General features: G+C 42.2%; 1 protein-coding gene across 3 annotated transcripts in view; it reads left to right on the top strand.

The window, feature by feature from the left end:
* The first annotated feature begins 3075 nt into the window (after window positions 1-3075).
* The window catches only part of LOC141257439 (putative deoxyribonuclease tatdn3-A), a 49822-nt gene continuing 30550 nt past the window's right edge, over window positions 3076-22347 (top strand). For 2 of the 3 annotated variants that reach the window (XM_073671971.1, XM_073671969.1), the window contains exons 1-7: window positions 3076-3207; window positions 12846-12878; window positions 15265-15338; window positions 20568-20649; window positions 20813-20875; window positions 21561-21670; window positions 22183-22238. In XM_073671971.1, the coding sequence (XP_073528072.1) occupies window positions 3136-3207; window positions 12846-12878; window positions 15265-15338; window positions 20568-20649; window positions 20813-20875; window positions 21561-21670; window positions 22183-22238 (490 nt within the window). In that variant the 5' untranslated portion in view covers window positions 3076-3135. Of the gene's footprint in view, window positions 3208-12845; window positions 12879-15264; window positions 15339-15509; window positions 15647-20567; window positions 20650-20812; window positions 20876-21560; window positions 21671-22182; window positions 22239-22347 lie in introns of those variants that run through there. The other variant, XM_073671970.1, reaches the window with a different exon arrangement.

Below are 22347 nucleotides of genomic sequence, written 5' to 3'. Positions count from 1 at the left end.
GTAATATTGCAAAGTATAGGAGAAGCTTTGTCTTATTTCTTTCTTTATCCATCTGTAAAAACCACTGATGGTAAAAACAGACACAGTGTTGACACCGGTACCATTATTTCACGAATGTGTTTAAATATGGATGTGTGAATGAGGCCTTTAGTTTTTTTTGCATCTGTCTTTATATGTCAAATCCAGGAGTGGAACTTACATAAAAAAATATATATAATTGAAAAGTTGACACCTGTTCTGTATTTTGGAAACACTCCTGGTTTTGGCATACAAATACTGATGAAATACTGATCAAAAATACTGACATGTGAATGAGGCTTTACACAGATGAGAAAAAAAAACCTGCCTCCCCCATCCATGGCTGATGTTCCTGAGGTCCCAGCTCGTACACAGCAGCAGTTGTGACGCGCGAGTATTGAATATTGTCATTTCCGCTGTAATGTAAATTCCTGCACTACCCCTTTAAATGCACTATATGGTAAAGTAAGTGCCCCCTCCACATTACACCTACAGGAGCATTTCTGACCTTCCATTCTACATCTATAGACAATAATATGCAGCCATTACAGCTCCCGCTCTTCTGGGAAGACTTTCTACAAGATTTTGTAGGTGTCTGTGGGAATTTTTGCCCATTTATCCAGAAGAACATTTGTGAGATCAGACCCTGATGTTGGGGGGGAGGCCGGGATCATAATCTCCGCTCTAGTTGTTGTATGGGGTTGAGGTCTGGGTCATGTTCAAAATGACTGTATGGAGCTTGTGCGCTGGGCACCATCATGGGGAATAGAAAAGGGTCTTCTCCAAAATGTTCCCACAAAGCTGGAAGCTACAATTGTCCACAATGTCTTGTGCTGAAGAATTAAGATTTCCCTTCACTTGAACTAAGAGGCCGAGGCCGACCCCTGATAACAGCCCATAGCATTATCCTCCACCATCTGTACAGCGCACAATGCAGTCAGGGGGTAACGTTCTCCTGGAATCACCAGACCCAGACTCCTCCATCAGACGCCAGATAGAGAAGTGGGATCCGTCACTACACAGAACACGTCTCCTCCAGAGTCCAGTGGTGGCGGCTTTACACCACTCCATCCGCCGCTCGGCATTGTGCTTGGTGATGTATGGCTGCATGCAGCTGCTCGGCCATGAAGCTCCCGGCGGGGGTGCAGTGTTTGTACTGATGTTATACCAGAGGAGGTCCAGATTCTGGAGTTATGGAGTCAGCAGAGCGGTGGTGACTTTTCTGCCCTCTCCTCATCAGCACTCGGGCCCCCCACTCTGTAACGTTACAGGGTCTCCACTTCATGGCTGAGTTGCTGGGGTTCCTTCCACTTCTCAATAATATCACTCACAGGTGATGGGGGAACATTTAGGAGGAAGAAATGTCATAAACGGACTTGTTACACCGATGGCTCCTATTACAGGACCGTGCTGGTATCAGTGAGCTCTGCACCACCAGCCGATCTGTCACATGTTAGTAAAGGCAGACGACATGGCGGGGGGCCGAAGGTTATACACCGGGGGCGATGGGGCCAGATGTTATACACCAGGGGAGAAAGTGAGGGGGGCAGAGGATACACACGGAGGGAGGTTATACACCAGCATAGCCTCCAACCACCCCATATTCGGCGGGACTGTCCCGATTTGAGAGCTCAGTCCTGCATCCCAACACGGCTGTTCTCCCAGCAAGTGCCGGGGCCCTGAGGAAGCGGAGGCACACTTGCTTTCGGGATATGGGCCCGGTGAGTCGGGAGAGCCCGGTGCCAGTGCCCGCGAGTGGGGGAAGACACTGATATGTCCTGACCTGCTGTCAGGAAGGAGAGGTAAGTGTTTGATTTTTTTTTTATTTTATATACGGGGCCCATACTGAATGGACCATTATATGGGGCTCATTATTCTGTATGAAGCATTTTATGGGGCTCATTATTCTGTATGGAGCATTTTTTGGAGCTCATTATTCTGCATGGAGCATTATATGGGGTCCATTATTCTGTATGGAGCATTATATGGGGCTCATTATTCTGTATGGAGCATTATATGGGGCTCATTATTCTGTATGGAGCATTATATGGGGCTCATTATTCTGTATGGAGCATTATATGGTTCTCATTATTCTGTATGGAGCATTATATGGGGCTCATTATTCTGTATGGAGCATTATATGGGGCTCATTATTTTGTATGGAGCATTACATGGGTTCCATTATTGTGTATGGAACATTATATGGGTATGTGTTCCATTATTCTGTATGGAGCATTATATGGGAATCATTATTCTGTATGGAGTGTTATATGGGGTCCATTATTCTGTATGGAGCGTTATATGGGGCTCATTATTCTGTATGGAGCATTATATGTGGCCCATTATTCTGTATGGAGCATTATATGGGGCTCATTATTCTGTATGGAGCATTATATGGGGCTCATTATTCTGTATGGAGCATTATATGGGGCTCATTATTCTGTATGGAGCATTATATGGGGCTCATTATTCTGTATAGAGCATTTTATGGGGTTCATTATACTGTATGGAGCATTATATGGGGCTCGTTATTCTGTATGTGTTAAAGGGGCCCACTGAGACTCTTTCGCCCCAGGGCCCACAAAAACCTGGAGCCCACCCTGGGAGAAAGAAAGGGTAAATGGGCGTGCATTAGGGTATGGCCAGGGGCGTGGCCACAATTTGCCGCAGGGTGTGCCCCTCTTTCTCTTCTTCCACAGTTGGGTGGTATGACACCAGTGTCTCCTCCTACAGGACAGCGCTGGTATCACTGAGCTCTGCACCCCGCCGCTCTGTCACATTAGTAATAGCTGGGGACACAGCACTCGGTGACGTTGTGGGGTCGGTCCAGATGTTTATTAGGGCCGTTGACAGGCGGTTGTCCAGTAGTGGAGCAGTCCAGTAGTGGACAATCCCTTTAAGAGGCGACTGTGGGTGTTATGGAGATGAGTTCCAAAGAAAAAGACTTTTGTTTTGTGACTTTTTCATCCCTTATGACATAGACTGCAGCGACAGGATTCCGGTACAATGAGACGTCACGTTACACCCGAGCAGTCAGCCTGATATAACACGTGATCTATTCAGAGCTCCGCCTCTAGTCCCCGCCCATTGTACGAGTGATTGAAGGCAGCGGTCGCCATGTTGGGTGCGGGTGTGGCGGGTCGCTATGTGGACTGTCACTGCCATATGACAGCCGAGCAGTTCTCCCAGGTAATAATCACCGAGCTGTAGTTATGTGCCCTCCTCACAAGTCCACAGACTACAGGGCTCCTGTCCATCCTGACAGCGGCGGCCATTTTGTTGTAGCCCATCGCTGGAGACATCCGCTCCTGGGATTCTAGTGATGGGTGTGGCTCCCCTCATACTTTCCTATGGTGACAGGTAACATTACCTGGAGAGATGTGATGTCAGGAGACATTACAGGGTCTGATGTATTGTGCTGTTTGCTGCCTCACTGTTTGGTAACCCCCCTGAAATGTGCACCAAAAAAAAAGATCTCCAGCTCCCCTGGAAGGGCAGAGGTCTGGTGTAAAGCCTGTAGTGACAGCGGGGGACTGGCACTGGTTATGGGGGTACTTTGATTATAAGAACACTGCTAATAGGGGCTCGCACTATGGGGAATGCTGGTTATAGGGGATCTCTGACTCCAGGGTATGTGCAGGGTGAGACCACCAGAGAATCCTTCTTCAGGGACATCCATAGCAGCAGAACCTTTGCAATTGCTATGGGGCAGGTGCAATGGCGTCACTCGGGGGTCATCGTACTGTGTATGGGGGTATCGTGTGTGTGGGGAGAGGGTGGATTTTGGGGGGCATTCTACTTAAAGGAAGGCATGAAAGAGGTCTCCTAGTATGTGAATACACTAATGGCTCCTCAGTGCTAATGACATTGATGTGTTATCCCTCGGTTAGGTCACACTTCAGGAAACAAAAAAACTCTCCAAAGGAAAGACTTTTCTTCAATTTATTCCCTCTAGAATGGTCAATTTGGGACATGTTAAAAAAAGCTCAGAGTGAACCTGGCCTTATAGAGATGTATCAAATAGAGAACTCAACAGAGTGTATGGGATAAAATATACATGATCTTTATTTAGAAAAATTAGATATATCACACAACATTATTATATAAATATTACACAATATACAAAGTAAAAGAAAACAGAAAGCCACTGGTCAAACACTGATCCCACCTGGTATATATACGATCAGCCTGTCAAGATATACAACATATATTGGCAGGAGGTGTGTGGCATGACAGGCTATGCAGCATATAATATATTCAGTTATATCCACACTGCATGAAAATATTAAGCCCATATGCTATAGAGCATGGTCAGGTACATATATGAATTGACATTTCTTGTATCAAAGTATCACTGCCTATGTAAATAAATCCCACAGATATGCCTATGCTCATGTTTGTAAAGCACACCGCCAGATACCAAAGTGGGAAAAGGGGACGCCAGAAAGACTGCCTCGACGCGCGTTTCACCGCCTCCACTTGCGGCTTCGTCAGCTCAGAGTGAACATCGCCTTATAGAGATGTCAGCCAGGAACTCTCCTCATAGGGGGATACCCAAGCGTGGGGGGATACCCAAGCGTAGCCTTATCTAAAAGACCCCAAATATCAACTTGTCAGGCGGGTAACAGGAATCAGAGCTACTGTACTACTGCAGCCAGGTATATCATTCTCTGAAACGCTCCACCGGCTCTTCTCAGCGCTGCTGGAAGTGATTGACAGGTTTCTTGTAGTTATCCATCGATGTCTTCTGCTTCCAACACGGCTCCTCTCCTCTTCTGCACCACGTGATCGCTCCTCTCTGCTTTCCTCACACAATGGACTGTTAGATGCTTTTGCTTAATGTAAGTCTATGACACCTTTGTTCTGTGGTTCATAAAGAAAGTGACTTTTGGTCCAGACAGGAGACGCAGGGTGAGCCGGCTGATCACACGGTGCATTATAATCTGCGGGGCTGAGCACATGTCCTTGTTTTCAAACGGATCGTGTGTCTGTGTGACCCACACGTAGTTTTTTTCCGGCAGCACGGATGTCAATACCTCCCGCACACGGATGATATAAAGTGTGATATTCCTGTGTCGTCCGTGTGACACAGACCCGGAATAGAAATTACAGATGTTTAGGTGTTAAAGATGTGCAAAAGATAGAGATAGATATCCGTGAGATATATATAATTAGTGCCTTACATGTGTAGCTTACGGTAAATGTATCAATCTTATAAATTAATGGAAAAAAATGGTCCCCCTTATTTTTGATAACCAGCAAAGGTAAAGCAGACAGCTAAGAGCTGATAGTATCAGGCTGGGAAGGTCCCTGGTTAATGGGTCCTTCCCAGCCTAAAAATACCAGACCACAGCCAGTAACCTTACTGCTCATCAGAATCACCGGGTCTTACTGAGAGCAGAGCAATTATATATCTATTATCTATGTATACATCTATCTAATATCTACTCTATCATATCTATTATCTATAATAATTAAAGAAAATTTGGCAGCACTACCAAAAGAAGCCGGGTGCAATAAAACCTGTTGAGGTGATGTCCAAACCTTCCACAAATAGAAAATTAGAAAAAAACAGGCAGCACTCCAAAAATTAAAGTGAAAAAACCGTGGCTTTACTGATCCATTAGGAGCAACATTTTTGCAGAATTCGGCAGAGATATCTGCCGAAATGTTGTTGCTAATGGATCAGTAAAGCCACGGTTTTTTCACTTTAATTTTTGGAGTGCTGCCTGTTTTTCTAATTTTCTATCTATTATGTATTACAGGTGCATCTCACAAAATTAGAATATCATCAAAAAGTTAATTTTAGTTCTTCAATACAAAAAGTGAAACTCCTATATTATATAGAGTCATTACAAACAGAGTGATCTATTTCAAGTGTTTATTTCTGTTAATGATGATTATGGCTTACAGCCAATGAAAACACAAAAGTCATCTCAGTAAATTAAAATAATTAAAAAACACCTGCAAAGGCTTCCGAAGCGTTTAATAAGGTCCCTTAGTCTGTTTCAGTAGGCTCCACAATCATGGGAAAGACTGCTGACTTGACAGATGTCCAGAAGGCAGTCATTGACACACTCCACAAGGTCCCAGAGTTCCAATTTTCATTTGGAAATCAAGGTCCCAGAGTCTGGAGGAAGAGTGGAGAGGCCACAATCCAAGCTGCTTAAGGTCTAGTGTGAAGTTTCCACAATCAGTGATGGTTTGGGGAGCCATGTCATCTGCTGGTGTAGGTCCACTGTGTTTTATCAAGACCAAAGTCAGCGCAGCCGTCTACCAGGAAATTTTAGAGCACTTCATGCTTCCCTCTGTCGACAAGCTTTTTAGAGATGGAAATGTCATTCCCCAGCAGGACTTGGCACCTGTCCACACTACCAAAAGTACCAATACCTGGTTTACACACAACAGTATCACTGTGCTTGATTGGCAGCAAATTCGCCTGACCTTAACCCCATAGAGAATCTATTATAGAGAATCTATGGGGTATTGTCGAGAGGAAGATGAGAGACACCAGACCCAACAATGCAGAGGAGCTGAAGGCTGCTATCAAAGCAACCTGTTCTTCCATAACACCTCAGCAGTGCCACAGGCTGATCGCCTCCATGCCACGCCGCATTGATGCAGTAATTGATGCAAAAGGAGCCCGACCAAGTATTGAGTTCATTTACTGAACATACATTTCAGTAGGACAACATTTCGGATATTAAAAACATTTTTGAAGCTGTTGTTATAAAGTATTCTAATTTACTGATATAATAACTTTTGTGTTTTCATTGGCTGTGTAAGCCATAATCATCAACATTAACAGAAATAAACCCGTGAAATAGATCACTCTGTTTATAATGACTCTATATAATATACAGTACAGACGAAAAGTTTGGACACACCTTCTCATTTAAAGATTTTTCTGTATTTTCATGACTATGAAAATTGTACATTCACACTGAAGGCATCAAAACTATGAATTAACACATGTGGAATTATATATTTAACAAAAAAGTGTGAAACAACTGAAAATATGTCTTATATTCTAGGTTCTTCAAAGTAGCCACCTTTTGCTTTGATGACTGCTTTGCACACTCTTGGCATTCTCTTGATGAGCTTCAAGAGGTAGTCACTGGAAATGGTTTTCACTTCACAGGTGTGCCCTGTCAGGTTTAATAAGTGGGATTTCTTGCCTTATAATTGGGGTTGGGACCATCAGTTGTGTTGTGCAGAAGTCTGGTGGATACACAGCTGATAATCCTACTGAATAGACTGTTAGAATTTGTATTATGGCAAGAAAAAAGCAGCTAAGTAAAGAAAAACGAGTGGCCATCATTAATTTAAGAAATTAAGGTTAGTCAGCCCGAAAAAATGGGCAAACTTTGAAAGTGTCCCCAAGTGCAGTTGCAAAAACCATCAAGCGGTACAAAGAAACTGGCTCACATGAGGACCGCCCCAGGAAAGGAAGACCAAGAGTCACCTCTGCTTCTGAGCATAAGTTTATCCGAGTCACCAGCCTCAGAAATCGCAGGTTAACAGCAGCTCAGATTAGAGACCAGGTCAATGCCACACAGAGTTCTATCAGCAGACACATCTCTTCAACAACTGTTAAGAGGAGACTGTGCAGCAGGCCTTCATGGTAAAATAGCTGCTAGGAAACCACTGCTAAGGACAGGCAACAAGCAGAAGAGACTTGTTTGAGCTAAAGAACACAAGGAATGGACATTAGACCAGTGGAAATCTGTGCTTTGGTCTGATGAGTCTAAATTTGAGATCTTTGGTTCCAACCACCGTGTCTTTGTGCGACGCAGAAAAGGTGAACGGATGGACTCTACATGCCTGGTTCCCACCGTGAAGCATGGAGGAGGAGGTGTGATGGTGTGGGGGTGCTTTGCTGGTGACACTGTTGGGGATTTATTCAAAATTGAAGGCATACTGAGCCAGCATGGCTACCACAGCATCTTGCAGCGGCATGCTATTCCATCCGGTTTGCGTTTAGTTGGACCATCATTTATATTTCAACAGGACAATGACCCCAAACACACCTCCAGGCTGTGTAAGGGCTATTTGACCAAGAAGGAGAGTGATGGGGTGCTACGCCAGATGACCTGGCCTCCACAGTCACCAGACCTAAACCCAATCGAGATGGTTTGGGGTGAGCTGGACCGCAGAGTGAAGGCAAAAGGGCCAACAAGTGCTAAGCATCTCTGGGAACTCCTTCAAGATTGTTGGAAGACCATTTTCGGTGACTACCTCTTGAAGCTCATCAAGAGAATGCCAAGAGTGTGCAAAGCAGTCATCAAAGCAAAAGGTGGCTACTTTGAAGAATCTAGAATATAAGACATATTTTCAGTTGTTTCACACTTTTTTGTTAAGTATATAATTCCACATGTGTTAATTCATAGTTTTGAAGCCCTCAGTGTGAATGTACAATTTTCATAGTCATGAAAATAAAGAAAAATCTTTAAATGGGAAGGTGTGTCCAAACTTTTGGCCTATCCTGTATGAGTTTCACTTTTGCATTGAAGAACTGAAATAAATTAACTTTTAGATGATATTCTAATTTAGTGAGATGCACCTGTATTTATTTTCTATCTGTACATAGTTACATAGTTAGTAAAGCCGAATAAAGACTTGCGTCCATCAAGTTCGACCTGTTAGTTCTGTAATTGCTAAAGTTGATCCAGAGGAGGGCAAAAACCCCAAATGATTTAGCCAATCTTCACCTGAGGAAAAATTCCCTCCCGACTCTGAAACCAGCAGTCAGAATAAATCCCTGTATCAACCTACTATTTTATTCTATTTTTAAGTATATGCAGAAATCTGCCTGGTATCTAGAAATGCATCCAGTCCCCGCTTGAACTGGTTTAGTGAATCCGACATTACCGTCTCCTCACTCAGTGAATTCCATATTCTCACTGCTCTTACCGTAAAGAACCCCTTCCTATGCTGGTGCTGAAACCTTTTCTCTTCCAGTCTTAGTGAATGCCCTCTTGTTACCGTAATATCCCTCCTTTTGAACAAATCCCGGGCAAGGTCTCTATACTGTCCCCTAACATATTTGTACACATTTATTATGTCCCCCCTCAACCTTCTCTTTTCCAGGCTGAATAGTCCTAGTTTTGCCAACCTCTCTGGGTATTGCAGTCCCTCCATTCCCCTTATTAATTTTGTTGCCCTCCTTTGTACCTTTTCAAGCTCATTTATATCCTTTCTATATATTGGGGCCCATAACTGAGCACAGTATTCCAATTGTGGTCTGACCAGTGCTTTGTACAGTGGAAGAACAATGTTCTCATCCTTTGCAGCTATACCTCTTCTGATACATCCCATTACCCTGTTTGCCCTTACAGCAGCGGCCTGACTTTGGGCACTCCAATTTAGTTTGCTATCAATCAAGATGCCCAAGTCCTTCTCCATCTCTGAATTCCTCAATGATTTCCCATTCAGTGAGTACTGGTGACTTCCATTTTTCCTTCCCATATGTATGATCTTACATTTCTCCTCGTTAAACCTCATTTGCCATTTAATGCTCCACCTACCCAGCTTATCCAAATCCCTCTGTAGGTCTGCACTGTCCTCTTTTGTATTAATTGTTTTACATAACTTTGTGTCATCTGCAAATATTGATATTTTACTATTTATCCCGTTGACTATGTCGTTAATAAAGATATTAAATAACATTGGGCCGAGTACAGACCCCTGTGGTACCCCACTAGTGATGCTTACCCAATCTGAGTATATTCCATTTATAACCACCCTCTGCCTTCTATCCTTTAGCCAGTTAGCTACCCACTTGCAGACATTTTCCCCCAGCCCCATCATTCTCATTTTGTATACCAACCTATTATGTGGCACGCTATCGAACGCTTTTGAGAAGTCGAGATACACGACATCCACTGGTTCCCCCTGATCTACTCGAGAGCTAACCTCCTCGTAGAAGTCAATCAGGTTAGTTTGGCAGGAGCGATTCCTCATGAATCCATGTTGGTTCGGGGTTAATAGATTATTAGCATCAAGATGCTCCGTAATTGCCTCATTAATAAAGCCTTCAAAAATTTTGCCCACAATGGACGTCAGACTCACCGGCCGATAGTTTCCGGCGTCACTTTTTGCTCCCTTTTTGAATATTGGCACTACATTCGCCTGTCGCCAATCAAGTGGTACAGACCCAGTCTCAACAGAGTCCTTAAATATAAGATATAACGGTCTGTCTATCACATTACTTAGTTCCCTTAGTACCCGTGGGTGTATGCCATCAGGTCCTGGTGATTTGTTTATTTTAATGTTACTGAGGCGTTTCTGTACCTCAGCTGGGGTTAGATTTGTCATACTTAGTGGAGGATTAAGCTTGTCACTTCTCATTTCTCCTGTTAGTTCTTTTTCCTTTGTGAAAGTTGATGAAAAAAAGTTATTTAATAGATTAGCTTTATCCTCATCTTTCTCTATGATTTTGCCTTCATCACTTTTTATCGGTCCAATATTATTCGATTTAATCCTTTTACTATTTATATACGTAAAGAACAGTTTGGGATTTGATCTACTTTCCCTAGCAATACGTCTCTCTCTTTCCTCCTTTGCTATTTTTATTTGTTTTTTGCAGGTTCTCGTTTTTTCCTTGTAACACATTAGTGCCTCCTTACTGTTTTCCTGTTTTAATCTCTTGAATGCCTCTTTTTTGCTATTTAACGCCCCTTTTACGTTCTTGTTCAACCATATTGGTTTCCTCTTATTTCTGGCCCTTTTATTCCCATACGGTATATACCTCTCGCACTGAGTATTCAGAATTCTTTTGAAGGTTTCCCATTTACTATTCGTATTTCCTTGATTAAGAACTTTGTCCCAGTCTATAAGTTGAAGGTTTTCTTTCAGCTGATCAAACTTCGCCCTCCTAAAGTTTAATGTTTTAGTTGTTCCCTTATTGATAACCCTACTGAAGGGCATTTTGAAGTCGATAATATTATGGTCGCTATTACCTAGGTGCCCCCCTATCTGTACCTCAGTTATTCTATCAGGCCTATTAGTCAATATTAAGTCCAACACGGCCTTCCCTCTCGTTGGTTCCTGCACTAGTTGGGAGAGATAATTATCCTTGATATTTGTCAAGAACCTTTTTCCTTTCTGAGATCTACAGGTTTCTGTTTCCCAGTCAATATCCGGGTAGTTGAAATCCCCCATTACAATCACCTCATTATGTTTTGCTACTTTGTCTATTTGTCCTAATAGCAGTTTCTCATTCTCCTCTGTTATATTGGGTGGCTTATAGCAGACCCCCAGTAATATTTTATTATTATTTTTAGTTCCCTTTATCTCTACCCACATGGACTCGACCCCCTCTTCTCCCTCTCCTATATCTTCCCTTAGTCTGGGCTTTAGACATGACTTTACATATAAGCAGACTCCTCCGCCTTTCTCCTGTTTCCGGTCCCTTCTAAATAAACTATAATCTGTTAAATTTACCGCCCAGTCGTAGCTATCGTCTAGCCAAGTCTCTGTTATACCTCCGATGTCATACCTCTCCTCCGATATAAGCGCCTGCAGCTCATCCGCCTTATTGGTCAGGCTTCTTGCGTTGGTCATCTATCTCTTTGTACATCTTTAACACCTAAAAATCTGTCATCTCTATTCTGCATCCTATACCGGTATGTGTCACACGGATGGCACACGTATGAGGCACATGTACATATGGATACAGATAATACCGGTACTGATTTTTTTTTTTTTCCCCAGTACCGGTAAAATCAGGACATGTGAAGGAGACATAAGTCTGATTTCATAGACTCAATATTGGCTGCAATGTCCGGACTGTCCCCATGTCTTCTTTCCTGATCTCAGCAGCCTCATAGATGTCTATCAGACTGTTGAGTCCCGTGGACGGTCCAGAGATCACCACTCACCCTTCGTGTCTTATGTTAGAAATTGCACTTTGCTCAGAATCAGGGTGACAGGGTGATCGAGGCAAGACAAGGAGAGATGATGACTTTGATTATGGGGACACTATAATCCTATCTATGGGCACCCATCCACTTTTGCAGAGCCTGAGCATCCATGCATATAAAGTCGATGTCTCACCACTATTCAAACTACAAAACTGCATTCGTTATTAAATTGATCTTTTATTCCTGATGAGGCTGGTGTATTTACTCTGAGAATCATTGTCAAAAGATGTCCAAAAAAATAAATCAGTAGTACACATGAAAATAAGCAACTTTGTAATAGATCTTATCGGAGAAATCTGCTTCTTTCTCCTCCTGGACGGATCTTTCATTCTCAATTCATGGGTAAAATGTGTAAGATCTGTACTCAGTGAAGACAGAATGTCACATTACGGAGATAGGAGATGACAGTTAGTGCTTATAAGAGTCTATGAATATAGGATGGCCTAGAAGCTGACAGTTACAGTTCTCCATAGAACTTTATAAGCTCCAATTGTCATCTCCTATCTCAGTAATGGGGAAATGTGTATTCACTAAAGACAGATTTTACCCTTAAATTGAGAATTTTGTGAATGAATGATCAACCCAGGAGGAGAAAGAAGAGGATTTCTCTATTAAGATATATTACAAGGTTTCTTATTTTCATGTGTATTATTGATTTATGAGCGAAAAATAAAAACGACTCTTTAAAGTCAGGAATACCGCCATGCGGTGCACTTCCTGTGTAGTAATGAATCAATTCCCTTGAGGCTTCTTTTTTTACACATGTATTTCCTAGAGAAGAACTCCGTATCATCAGGAAATAAGAGGAAAAAAAAGAAACAAATATTTCTCTCTGTGATCTATTGTCTGCCGTCCTGCTGCTATACATTTCCTCTCCATTCATCAAATATCTGAATATTGCAGGATACAGCGGAAATTCTGGAAAGATCAAGAAAAGTAGGTAGAGCGTATTATTATTATTATTATTTTTAATTATTTGAGGGTCTTCTAGTTTTAAGAAGTAAAGGGGGGGAGATTAATTGCATTCTTCACTCCAGTTTTCTGGAAAATTTTGGCTCAATGTGCAGTTGGACAAAAAAATTGCGCCTCTTTACATCTGCCCCGTTACTGTTCAGATACACTATACTTTATGGCAAAAAGTGGCGTAAGTTATAGCAGAAATTTTCTCCTCTTCATAGCTGCAGTCGACTTCTGATTTCGATGCACCAGAATAATTAAAGGGAGTCTGTCATCAGCTTTTTGCTATGTAATCTGAGAACAGCATGAGGTAGAGGCTAAGATCCTAATTTCAGGGATGTGTCACTTACTGGGCTGTTTTGCTGTTTCAATAAAATCAGTGTTTTATCATCAAGAGATTATCACTACAGGACTAGGTGCCTACTGCTTCATGGACCAACCACACCCCCCGCCACTGATTGGTAGATTTCTGCCAATGCACAGTGTATACAGAAAGCAGCCAATCAGAGGCGTGGGCGGGGTTATACAGAGTGCAGCATTCCGAGCTCTGCTAGATCTACAGCATAGAAAACAGGGATTGCATCACAATGACATCATGCAGACCTGTAAGTGATACATCACTGGAATCAGGGTCTCAGCCCCTACATTATGCTGCTCTCAGATTACATAGGAACACATGCTGAAAAATGACCTTTAACCCTTTCACGACATGCACCGTACATGTACGGCAACATGGCGTGTCTTCTCCTTTGGTGCGGGCTTCGGCGCTTAGCCCGCACCTTTCCGGGCACATAATAGCTGATCTGATCAGCTGTCATGTGCCCCTAACAGCCGAGGGTGGAATCACGATCCACTCGCGTCTGTTAACATGTGAAATGCCGCTGCCAAACTCTGACAGCGGGATTTATCATGATCACGCCAGATTCGCATCATTATTTCCTCCCATCGGTGACCCCATCACATGATCACGGGTCGCCAATGAGTTGGCATGACAACCCGGGGTCTGCAGGAGACCCCTGTGGTTGTCATTGGCGGGATGCTATGAGTTCCGCTCAGTGGTCGGCGCTCATAGAAAGTGAGCAATTCTGCTACACACAGGCGGTCTGCTCATCGCCTGTGTGTATCACAGAGATCAGACAACTGCTGCTTCTAGTCTCTCAAGGAAACCATTGAAGCAAGCAGAAAGTGTAAAAAAAATGTTTTCAAAAAAATATTAAAGTTTAAATCACCCCCCTTTCGCCCCATTCAAAATAAAACAATAAAAAAAATCACATACACTTATTTGGTATCGCCGCTTTCAGAACCGCCCGATCTATCAATATAAAAAATATGAATTAATCTGATCGGTAAACGGTGTAATGAGAAAAAATAGCAAAACACCAGAATTATGTTTTTTGGCCACCGCAACATTGCAATAACGGGCGATCAAAATATCGTATGTACCCCAAAATGGTATCACTAAAAATGTCAGCTCAGGGTGCAAAAAATAAGCCCTCACCCAGCCCCAGATCCTAAAAAATGGAGACACTATGGGTCTCGTAGAAAGGACTTTTTTTTTAACAAAATTTGGATTTTTTTTCACCACTTTAATAAAAAAGAACTTATACATGTTTGGTATCTACAAACTCGTAATGACCTGGAGAATCATAATGGCAGGTCAGTTTTAGTATTTAGTGAACATGGTACAAAAAAAAAGTCCTAAAAAAAAACCTGTGGAATTGCATTTTTTTTGCAATTTCACCGCACTTGGAATTTTTTCCATTTTCCAGTACACGATATGGTAAAACCGATGGTGTCTTTCAAAAGTACAACTCGTCCCGCAAAACTCAAGCCATTACACGTCCATATTGACCAAAAAATAAAAAAAGTTATGGCTCTGGGAAGAAGAGGAGTAAAAAACAAAAGCGCAAAAACGGAAAAGGCCCGCGGCGTGAAGAAGTTAAGAGTGCTGCAGACTTAAGAAACACCAGTCTCTATTACCTTAATTCCCCCCTGTACAATATTTTTATTGCATAATAAAAAATACAATTATGAATTTCTGACTGTTTTCAAGGTCACTGTTTGCTGTCATTCAGGAGACACATTTTCTTTTTTTAATTAATTGCTAAAAACATCCAGGACCACAACACGGCTCGGATATCTGCGCTGTAATGAGACATATCCTTTGGAAGTAAAGAATATAGGTTTCTATTGGGTCACAGCAAGCAGAGAAAACGGAAAGGAATTGATATATAAATTACACTGGAAATTATATACCTCTGAAATATACAAAAAAAAAAAAAATCACATTTGTTTACTTAATTTTGGAACAACCCCTCTAAATGCTCAAATCAGTCATTTTAGAAGTCATTGCTGTATTTTCCAGGGAGGAGTTGGGGCGCTCGTATCGGTCACAGAACACGCAGGAGAGTTGGAAAGTCTCCTACATCTATCAGAGAGGTTTGTTTCTAATATTAGGAATTAAAACGTTTCTATTTCAAAATGCTTTCCGTATTTGCATTGCATTTGTACTGTCAGAGAGGGCTTGTAAAAACAAGGACTTTTGCAATTTACTGCTTATTAAAATCTGCATCCGTTTTTGAGATATTAATACATTTCTTTTGTTGACAGTTTGTTGCCTAGGAGACCGACCACCGCTGCTGTCTAGCTTGTAAACTCTGTACTGAAGCTGGCCGGTATTAGGATGTAACAATGCGCTCCAGTGATCCTGGCCGGTTTCAAAACAACGCTTACAAGATCAAGAGCTGGTAAGCGCTGTATATGTTCTGCTGTCTAGCATCGATGCGGTGGTCGGTCTCCAAGGCAACAAGCTGTAAACAAAAGAAACATGTTAGTATATCAAGAAAGGCTGACAATTTTAATATTCAGTAAATTGCAGAATTGTTCTATCTGATAATATCCATTTGTAAAGATAGGAAAAAACATTTAAAGGGATTGTCCACTACTTGGACAACCCCTTCTTAAATGTTCGAGTTCCGTGAGTAAAATAAGAAAAGCTTACATCGCCCGCATCGGCTCTGCTCTACAAGTATTTGAGTGACATTGTTATGTAATGTGAACGCTGCAGCCAATCAGTCACTAATGGGCTGAAGCTCTATTCGCTTGTCCAAGGGAAGTGTGAGAATTGCAACCGATTAGCGACTGATTGGCTGCAGCGTTTGTGACATAACAACGTTATTCGAGCACTGGTAGAGTGGGGACCTGCATGAGAGAAGTGAGTAAAAGCTTTTCTTATTTTACCTAGGGGGCTCAGGCATTTAAGATGGGGTTGTCCAATTAATGGACAACCCCTTTACTTACATTTCTTTCCCATTTATTTGAATGGGTGAAAAATGCTGAAAGAATTGGCATCCTGCAGATTTGAAAAAAAAACAAAAACAACGCTTTGGGTGTGCGCACATGTGTGACGCAAAAACGTAACATTTCTACGCCTAAAAAAAGTCTTTTGGCAGGAAAAACGCTACTTAAAACATGTGCATTTTTATGCGTTTTCTTCCCCATTCATTTGAATCGGCGAAAAACGCTGCAAAATTGCTGAAAGAATTGACATGCTGCTTCAAATTTGCAAGGAAAAATAAGCTGCGTGTGCGTGAGACTTCAGAAATCTCATTCACTTTGCTGGTACTACGTTTTTTTCCTGCAGCAAAAATTCAGCGTGTGAACCAGCCCTTAAAGGGGTATTCTTAGCTACTACAGTAGTGTTCAAAATAATAGCAGTCCAATATGACTAACCAGACTAATCACTGTTTTTGGTATAAACTATAGCACCACATGTCAAACAATTTAACAGTCGGTTCAGTAGATTCTAAGAAAACCAACCGACTCAGCATTCATGATCTGCAGGTTTTTGAGTTTGTGTATTGGAATAATTATTGTGTTCAAAATAATAGCAGTGTGGAGTTCAATTAGTGAGGTCAATCATCCTGTGAAGAAACAGGTCAGGTGTGAACCAGGTGGTCCTTATTTAAGGGTGAAGCCAGCACATGTTGTACATGCATTTCTCCTTGAAAGCCTGAGAAATATGGGTCATTGGAGACATTGTTCAGAACAGTGCACTTTGATTAAAAAGTTGATTGGAGAGGGTAAAACTTATAAAGAAGTGCAGACAATGATTGGCTGTTCAGCTAAAATGATCTCCAATGCTTTAAAATGTAAAGCAAAACCAGAGAGACGTGGAAGAAAACGAAAGACGACCATTCGAATGGATCAAAGAATAGCAAGAATGGCAAAGGCTCAGCCAATAATTTGCTCAAGGATGATCAAAGACAGTGTCTAGTTACCTGTGAGGACTGTGACAGTTAGAAGACGCCTGTGTGAAGCTAATCTCTTAGCAAGAAGTCCCCGCAAAGTCACACTGGTAAAAAAAAAGACATGTACTGAAGCGGATACAATTTGCCAAAGAACAAATCAACTGGCCTAAAGAGAAATGGAGAAACATTTTGTGGACTGATGAAAGGAAAATTGTTCTTTTTGGGTCCAAGGGCCCCAGACAGTTCATCAGGCGACCCCTAAACTCTGCATTCAAGCCACAGTACACTGAAGACAGTGAAGCATGGTGGTGCGAGCATCAGGATATGGGCAGGTTTCTCTTACTATGGTGCCGGACCTATTTACGCGTACCAGGGATCATGGAACAGTTTGCATTTATTAAAATACTTGTAGAGGTCATGTTGCCTTACGCTGAAGAGGATATGCCCTTGAAATGGGTGTTTCAACAAGACAACGACCCTAAACACATCAGTAAACGAGCAAAATCTTGGTTTCAGTCCAACAAAATTAAGGTTATGGAGCGGCCTGCCCAATCCCCGGACCTTAATCCGATAGAACACTTGTGGGCTGAAATCAAAAATGCTGTTTCTGAGGCAAAGCCAACTAATGCCAAAAAATTGTGGGATGTAGTCAAAGCATCCAGGGTGGGAATAACAGTTGACAGGTGCCAGAAGTTGGTTGCCTCTATGCAACATAGATGTGAAGCAGTTCTAAAAAACTGTGGGTATACAACTAAATATTAGGTTAGTGATTCACAGGAATGCTAAATCCTCAAAAAAAAAAGAGAAGACATATTGTGAGTTTGTAAAGACAAATGCAGACACTGATATTTTGTAGAACAGCCCAATACTCATTTTTTGTTATTTTCTGTAAAGTACTTAAAAATTATATACATTCCTTTTCATGTTTTGAATTAGAAAACAGTGTGCAATGTGCCCAATGCTGGAAATAAAAACTAGTATAAAGATTTTGTGCTTAACTCGTGTTTTTGAACACACTGCTATTATTTTGAACACTACTGTACATATAAATGTATGAGAGATGTGGCGCCGTATCTTGAGAATGGGTCTCTGTCAGTAAGGGCTCATTCAGACGTCCATGCAGCACGCTCCTAGCTGGGATCACAATGTACGGACTGGCCGCGGCACCCCCGACCTGAGCATGACCTGCAGCTAGTCCGTGCTTGGACCGTGTTGTACGGACATCTGCCTGAGCCCTAGAGAAGTGGCTGCGCATCAGTGGCTCTCCCATTCATTTCTGTGGGTAGTTTTGATAACTGGCATGTGTGCCCACCTCTTCGCTGACAGTGGCACGTCTCCGAAACGCGTTTCTGAGACAGAAGTGGGTCCCAGTGGTCAGATCTGCATTTATTGTACTTTTATGATATATCCGGTAAATACAGGCGTTGAGTAGAATGATTTACAGGACCCTAGTCCTGCCTCCACATCAGTAGCCCACGAGTTTCGGACAGGAGCCCTGTGATCCTCCTCCTTCTTGCTGGCTATTTCTGATTACTATATTACAATGATGGCATCATGCCGGACCTACTAATCATAAGGGATGCCGGAGAGATAGGAGGAGGATCACAGGGCTCTGATCTGGTAGCAACGGACTGCCAACATGGCCACAGGACCAGGTCCCTCCTGCAACCTCCTGGATGCGGCCACCTTTACTTATATATCAGTGGTTAATGGACCCCCTTTAATAGGACATATATGACATACAGTACAGACCAAAAGTTTGGACACACCTCAATTAAAGATTTTTCTGTATTTTCATGACTATGAAAATTGTACATTCACACTGAAGGCATCAAAACTATGAATTAACACATGTGGAATTATATACTTAACAAAAAAGTGTGAAACAACTTAAAATATGTCTTATATTCTAGGTTCTTCAAAGTAGCCACCTTTTGCTTTGATGACTGCTTTGCACACTCTTGGCATTCTCTTGATGAGCTTCAAGAGGTAGTCACTGGAATTGGTTTTCACTTCACAGGTGTGCCCTGTCCGGTTTAATAAGTGGGATTTCTTGCCTTATAAATGGGGTTGGGACCATCAGTTGTGTTGTGCAGAAGTCTGGTGGATACACAGCTGATAGTCCTACTGAATAGACTGTTAGAATTTGTATTATGGCAAGAAAAGCAGCTAAGTAAAGAAAAACGAGTGGCCATCATTACTTTAAGAAATGAAGGTCAGTCAGTCCGAAAAATTGGGAAAACTTTGAAAGTGTCCCCAAGTGCAGTTGCAAAAACCATCAAGCGCTACAAAGAAACTGGCTCACATGAGGACCGCCCCAGGAAAGGAAGACCAAGAGTCACCTCTGCTTCTGAGGATAAGTTTATCCGAGTCACCAGCCTCAGAAATCGCAGGTTAACAGCAGCTCAGATTAGAGACCAGGTCAATGCCACACAGAGTTCTATCAGCAGACACATCTCTTCAACAACTGTTAAGAGGAGACTTTGTGCAGCAGGCCTTCATGGTAAAATAGCTGCTAGGAAACCACTGCTAAGGACAGGCAACAAGCAGAAGAGACTTGTTTGGGCTAAAGAACACAAGGAATGGACAATAGACCAGTGGAAATCTGTGCTTTGGTCTGATGAGTCCAAATTTGAGATCTTTGGTTCCAACCACCGTGTCTTTTTGCGATGCAGAAAAGGTGAATGGATGGACTCTACATGCCTGGTTCCCACCGTGAAGCATGGAGGAGGAGGTGTGATGGTGTGGGGGTGCTTTGCTGGTGACACTGTTGGGGATTTATTCAAAATTGAAGGCATACTGAACCAGCATGGCTACCACAGCATCTTGCAGCGGCATGCTATTCCATCCGGTTTGCGTTTAGTTGGACCATCATTTATTTTTCAACAGGACAATGACCCCAAACACACCTCCAGGCTGTTTAAGGGCTATTTGACCAAGAAGGAGAGTGATGGCGTGCTACGCCAGATGACCTGGCCTCCACAGTCACCAGACCTGAACCCAATCGAGTTGGCTTGGGGTGAGCTGGACCGCAGAGTGAAGGCAAAAGGGCCAACAAGTGCTAAGCATCTCTGGGAACTCCTTCAAGATTGTTGGAAGACCATTTCTGGTGACTACCTCTTGAAGCTCATCAAGAGAATGCCAAGAGTGTGCAAAGCAGTCATCAAAGCAAAGGATGGCTACTTTGAAGAACCTAGAATATAAGACATATTTTCAGTTGTTTCACACTTTTTTGTTAAGTATATAATTCCACATGTGTTAATTCATAGTTTTGATGCCTTCAGTGTGAATGTACAATTTTCATAGTCCTGAAAATACAGAAAAATCTTTAGATGAGAAGGTGTGTCCAAACTTTTGGTGTGTACTGTATATAGTGGCACATAAATTTATTTATTTAGGTATTTTGCCTGTTTTCCAGGTACCCACGTTACATTATGCCATGTTTTGGAGTGCACCCTATCCAGAGTGGAGCAGACGGGTGTCGCAGTGTGACATTGCAGGTAATGACACCTCGATCATGTAGCTCCACATTGGCGAGCAGTTTTGCACTAATCACGATTTTGCAGACATAAACGCTCTTAGGTTATATCTTATTGTTTTTTTTTACTGAGCTCTATGTGCTAATACTTACATTATACATTTATTGTCTTCTTTTGATTGCAGGACCTGGAACCTGCTCTTCAACAGTTTGAAAAGTACAAGGATCACCTCGTCGGCATTGGAGAAGTAAGGGTTAAATCACTACTTTTTGCCCATACAGTCGATTTTTAGCCCTCTGTGAAACTAAACAGACCAATGATAAGATAATATCAGGGTCGGTCTGAGATAATCATTTGCACTCACACTTATAATTCCTACTATTGCCCAAGTCACTGATTAGACATTTGACGCTGTCATGGCAGCTGTCTGTAGCCACCACCAGGGGGAGCTCAATAGGTAAAGATTTGAGTCCTTCACTAGCTGTATTCATTCATATACAGTGAGCTCCCCCTAGTGGTAGTTGCTTGTAACTAGATTTTTATCATTTATCAAGACAAAAAGATAGAACTTTCCAATACTGATATATTTATTCAAATTCCAATAAAGATGGACATTACCTTTTGATCGAGGTATAGTATATTCAGAAGGAAGTTGGGTCCATTCTAAGTTTTATTATTTCAATGTACACCCAGCAGGTAATAGAAATCAAGTGCTAAGACCCCCATCTGTTTTTTAATGAGCCAGCATCACTACAGAACAAGGTCAGCAGAAGCTATATAGGTAAACTGCTTAGGCGAGCATCGCAGTCCTCTTATTCCGGCCATAAGTGGGGGGGGCTTAGTGTCCGAAAATATCAGATAATCTGAAAATAGGCACATTTATTTAGTATCTGTGTCACTAACGAATTTACGGACTTTTTCTTCCTGTACAGATTGGGCTGGACTTCACCCCCTGGCTCACTCCCACCTCTAAGGAACGAGAAGAGCAGCTGAGGGTCTTTCAGATACAACTGGACATTGCGAAACGATTGGACCTACCAGTGTCAGTATACAGCAGGGGCAGTGCTAATACTTTGCCTTGTTAAAAGTTTTTTTTTCTTCTTCTCAGACATTTATGGCATATCCACAAGATATGCTGTAAATATCTGATAGATAAATGCAGGCCCCACCTCTGTGACCACCACTTATCTTCAGAAAGGGGGTCCCGACGCGCACCCAGCTCTGAAAGTTGTCCCTCTCAATTCACTTCTATAGGAAACTGCCATCCAGAGGTAAATGAAGATCTGCATCATCTCTGCATTTACCACTTAAAGGGAATTTGAGCATTTATTCCAAAATAAGAGGGATCAGCCACCTGCCGTCTGTTAGTTGGCCTTCTCCGTTCTACAGAAGATCCTCATTCAGTAAAAAACAGTTGATATTGGGGGAATCCCATTAGCAGGACCCCTTATCTCAATCATCTGACCTCCTGGGGATCTGTCATTCAGGAGGGTGTTAAGCACGAATGACTTTGTTCTTAATTTTAAAAGGATAAATATATATATTTTTTTACAGAAATGTCCACTCTCGATCCGCAGGAAGACAAACTATAACTTTTCTTAAAGAGCAAGGTAGGAACGTAGCAAAAAACTATTGAATTAGTGGAGATCTCCAGATTCCTACTTCCTAAATGCCCTCATACATATAATCTTTTAAGGAGTATGTGATGTGTATGCGGGC

Source organism: Phyllobates terribilis, unplaced genomic scaffold, assembly GCF_046119375.1.
Source record: "Phyllobates terribilis strain yellow unplaced genomic scaffold, ASM4611937v1 Scaffold_3__8_contigs__length_932513732, whole genome shotgun sequence".
Taxonomy (NCBI): Eukaryota; Metazoa; Chordata; class Amphibia; order Anura; family Dendrobatidae; genus Phyllobates; species Phyllobates terribilis.
This window is presented reverse-complemented; position numbering and strand designations above follow the sequence as displayed.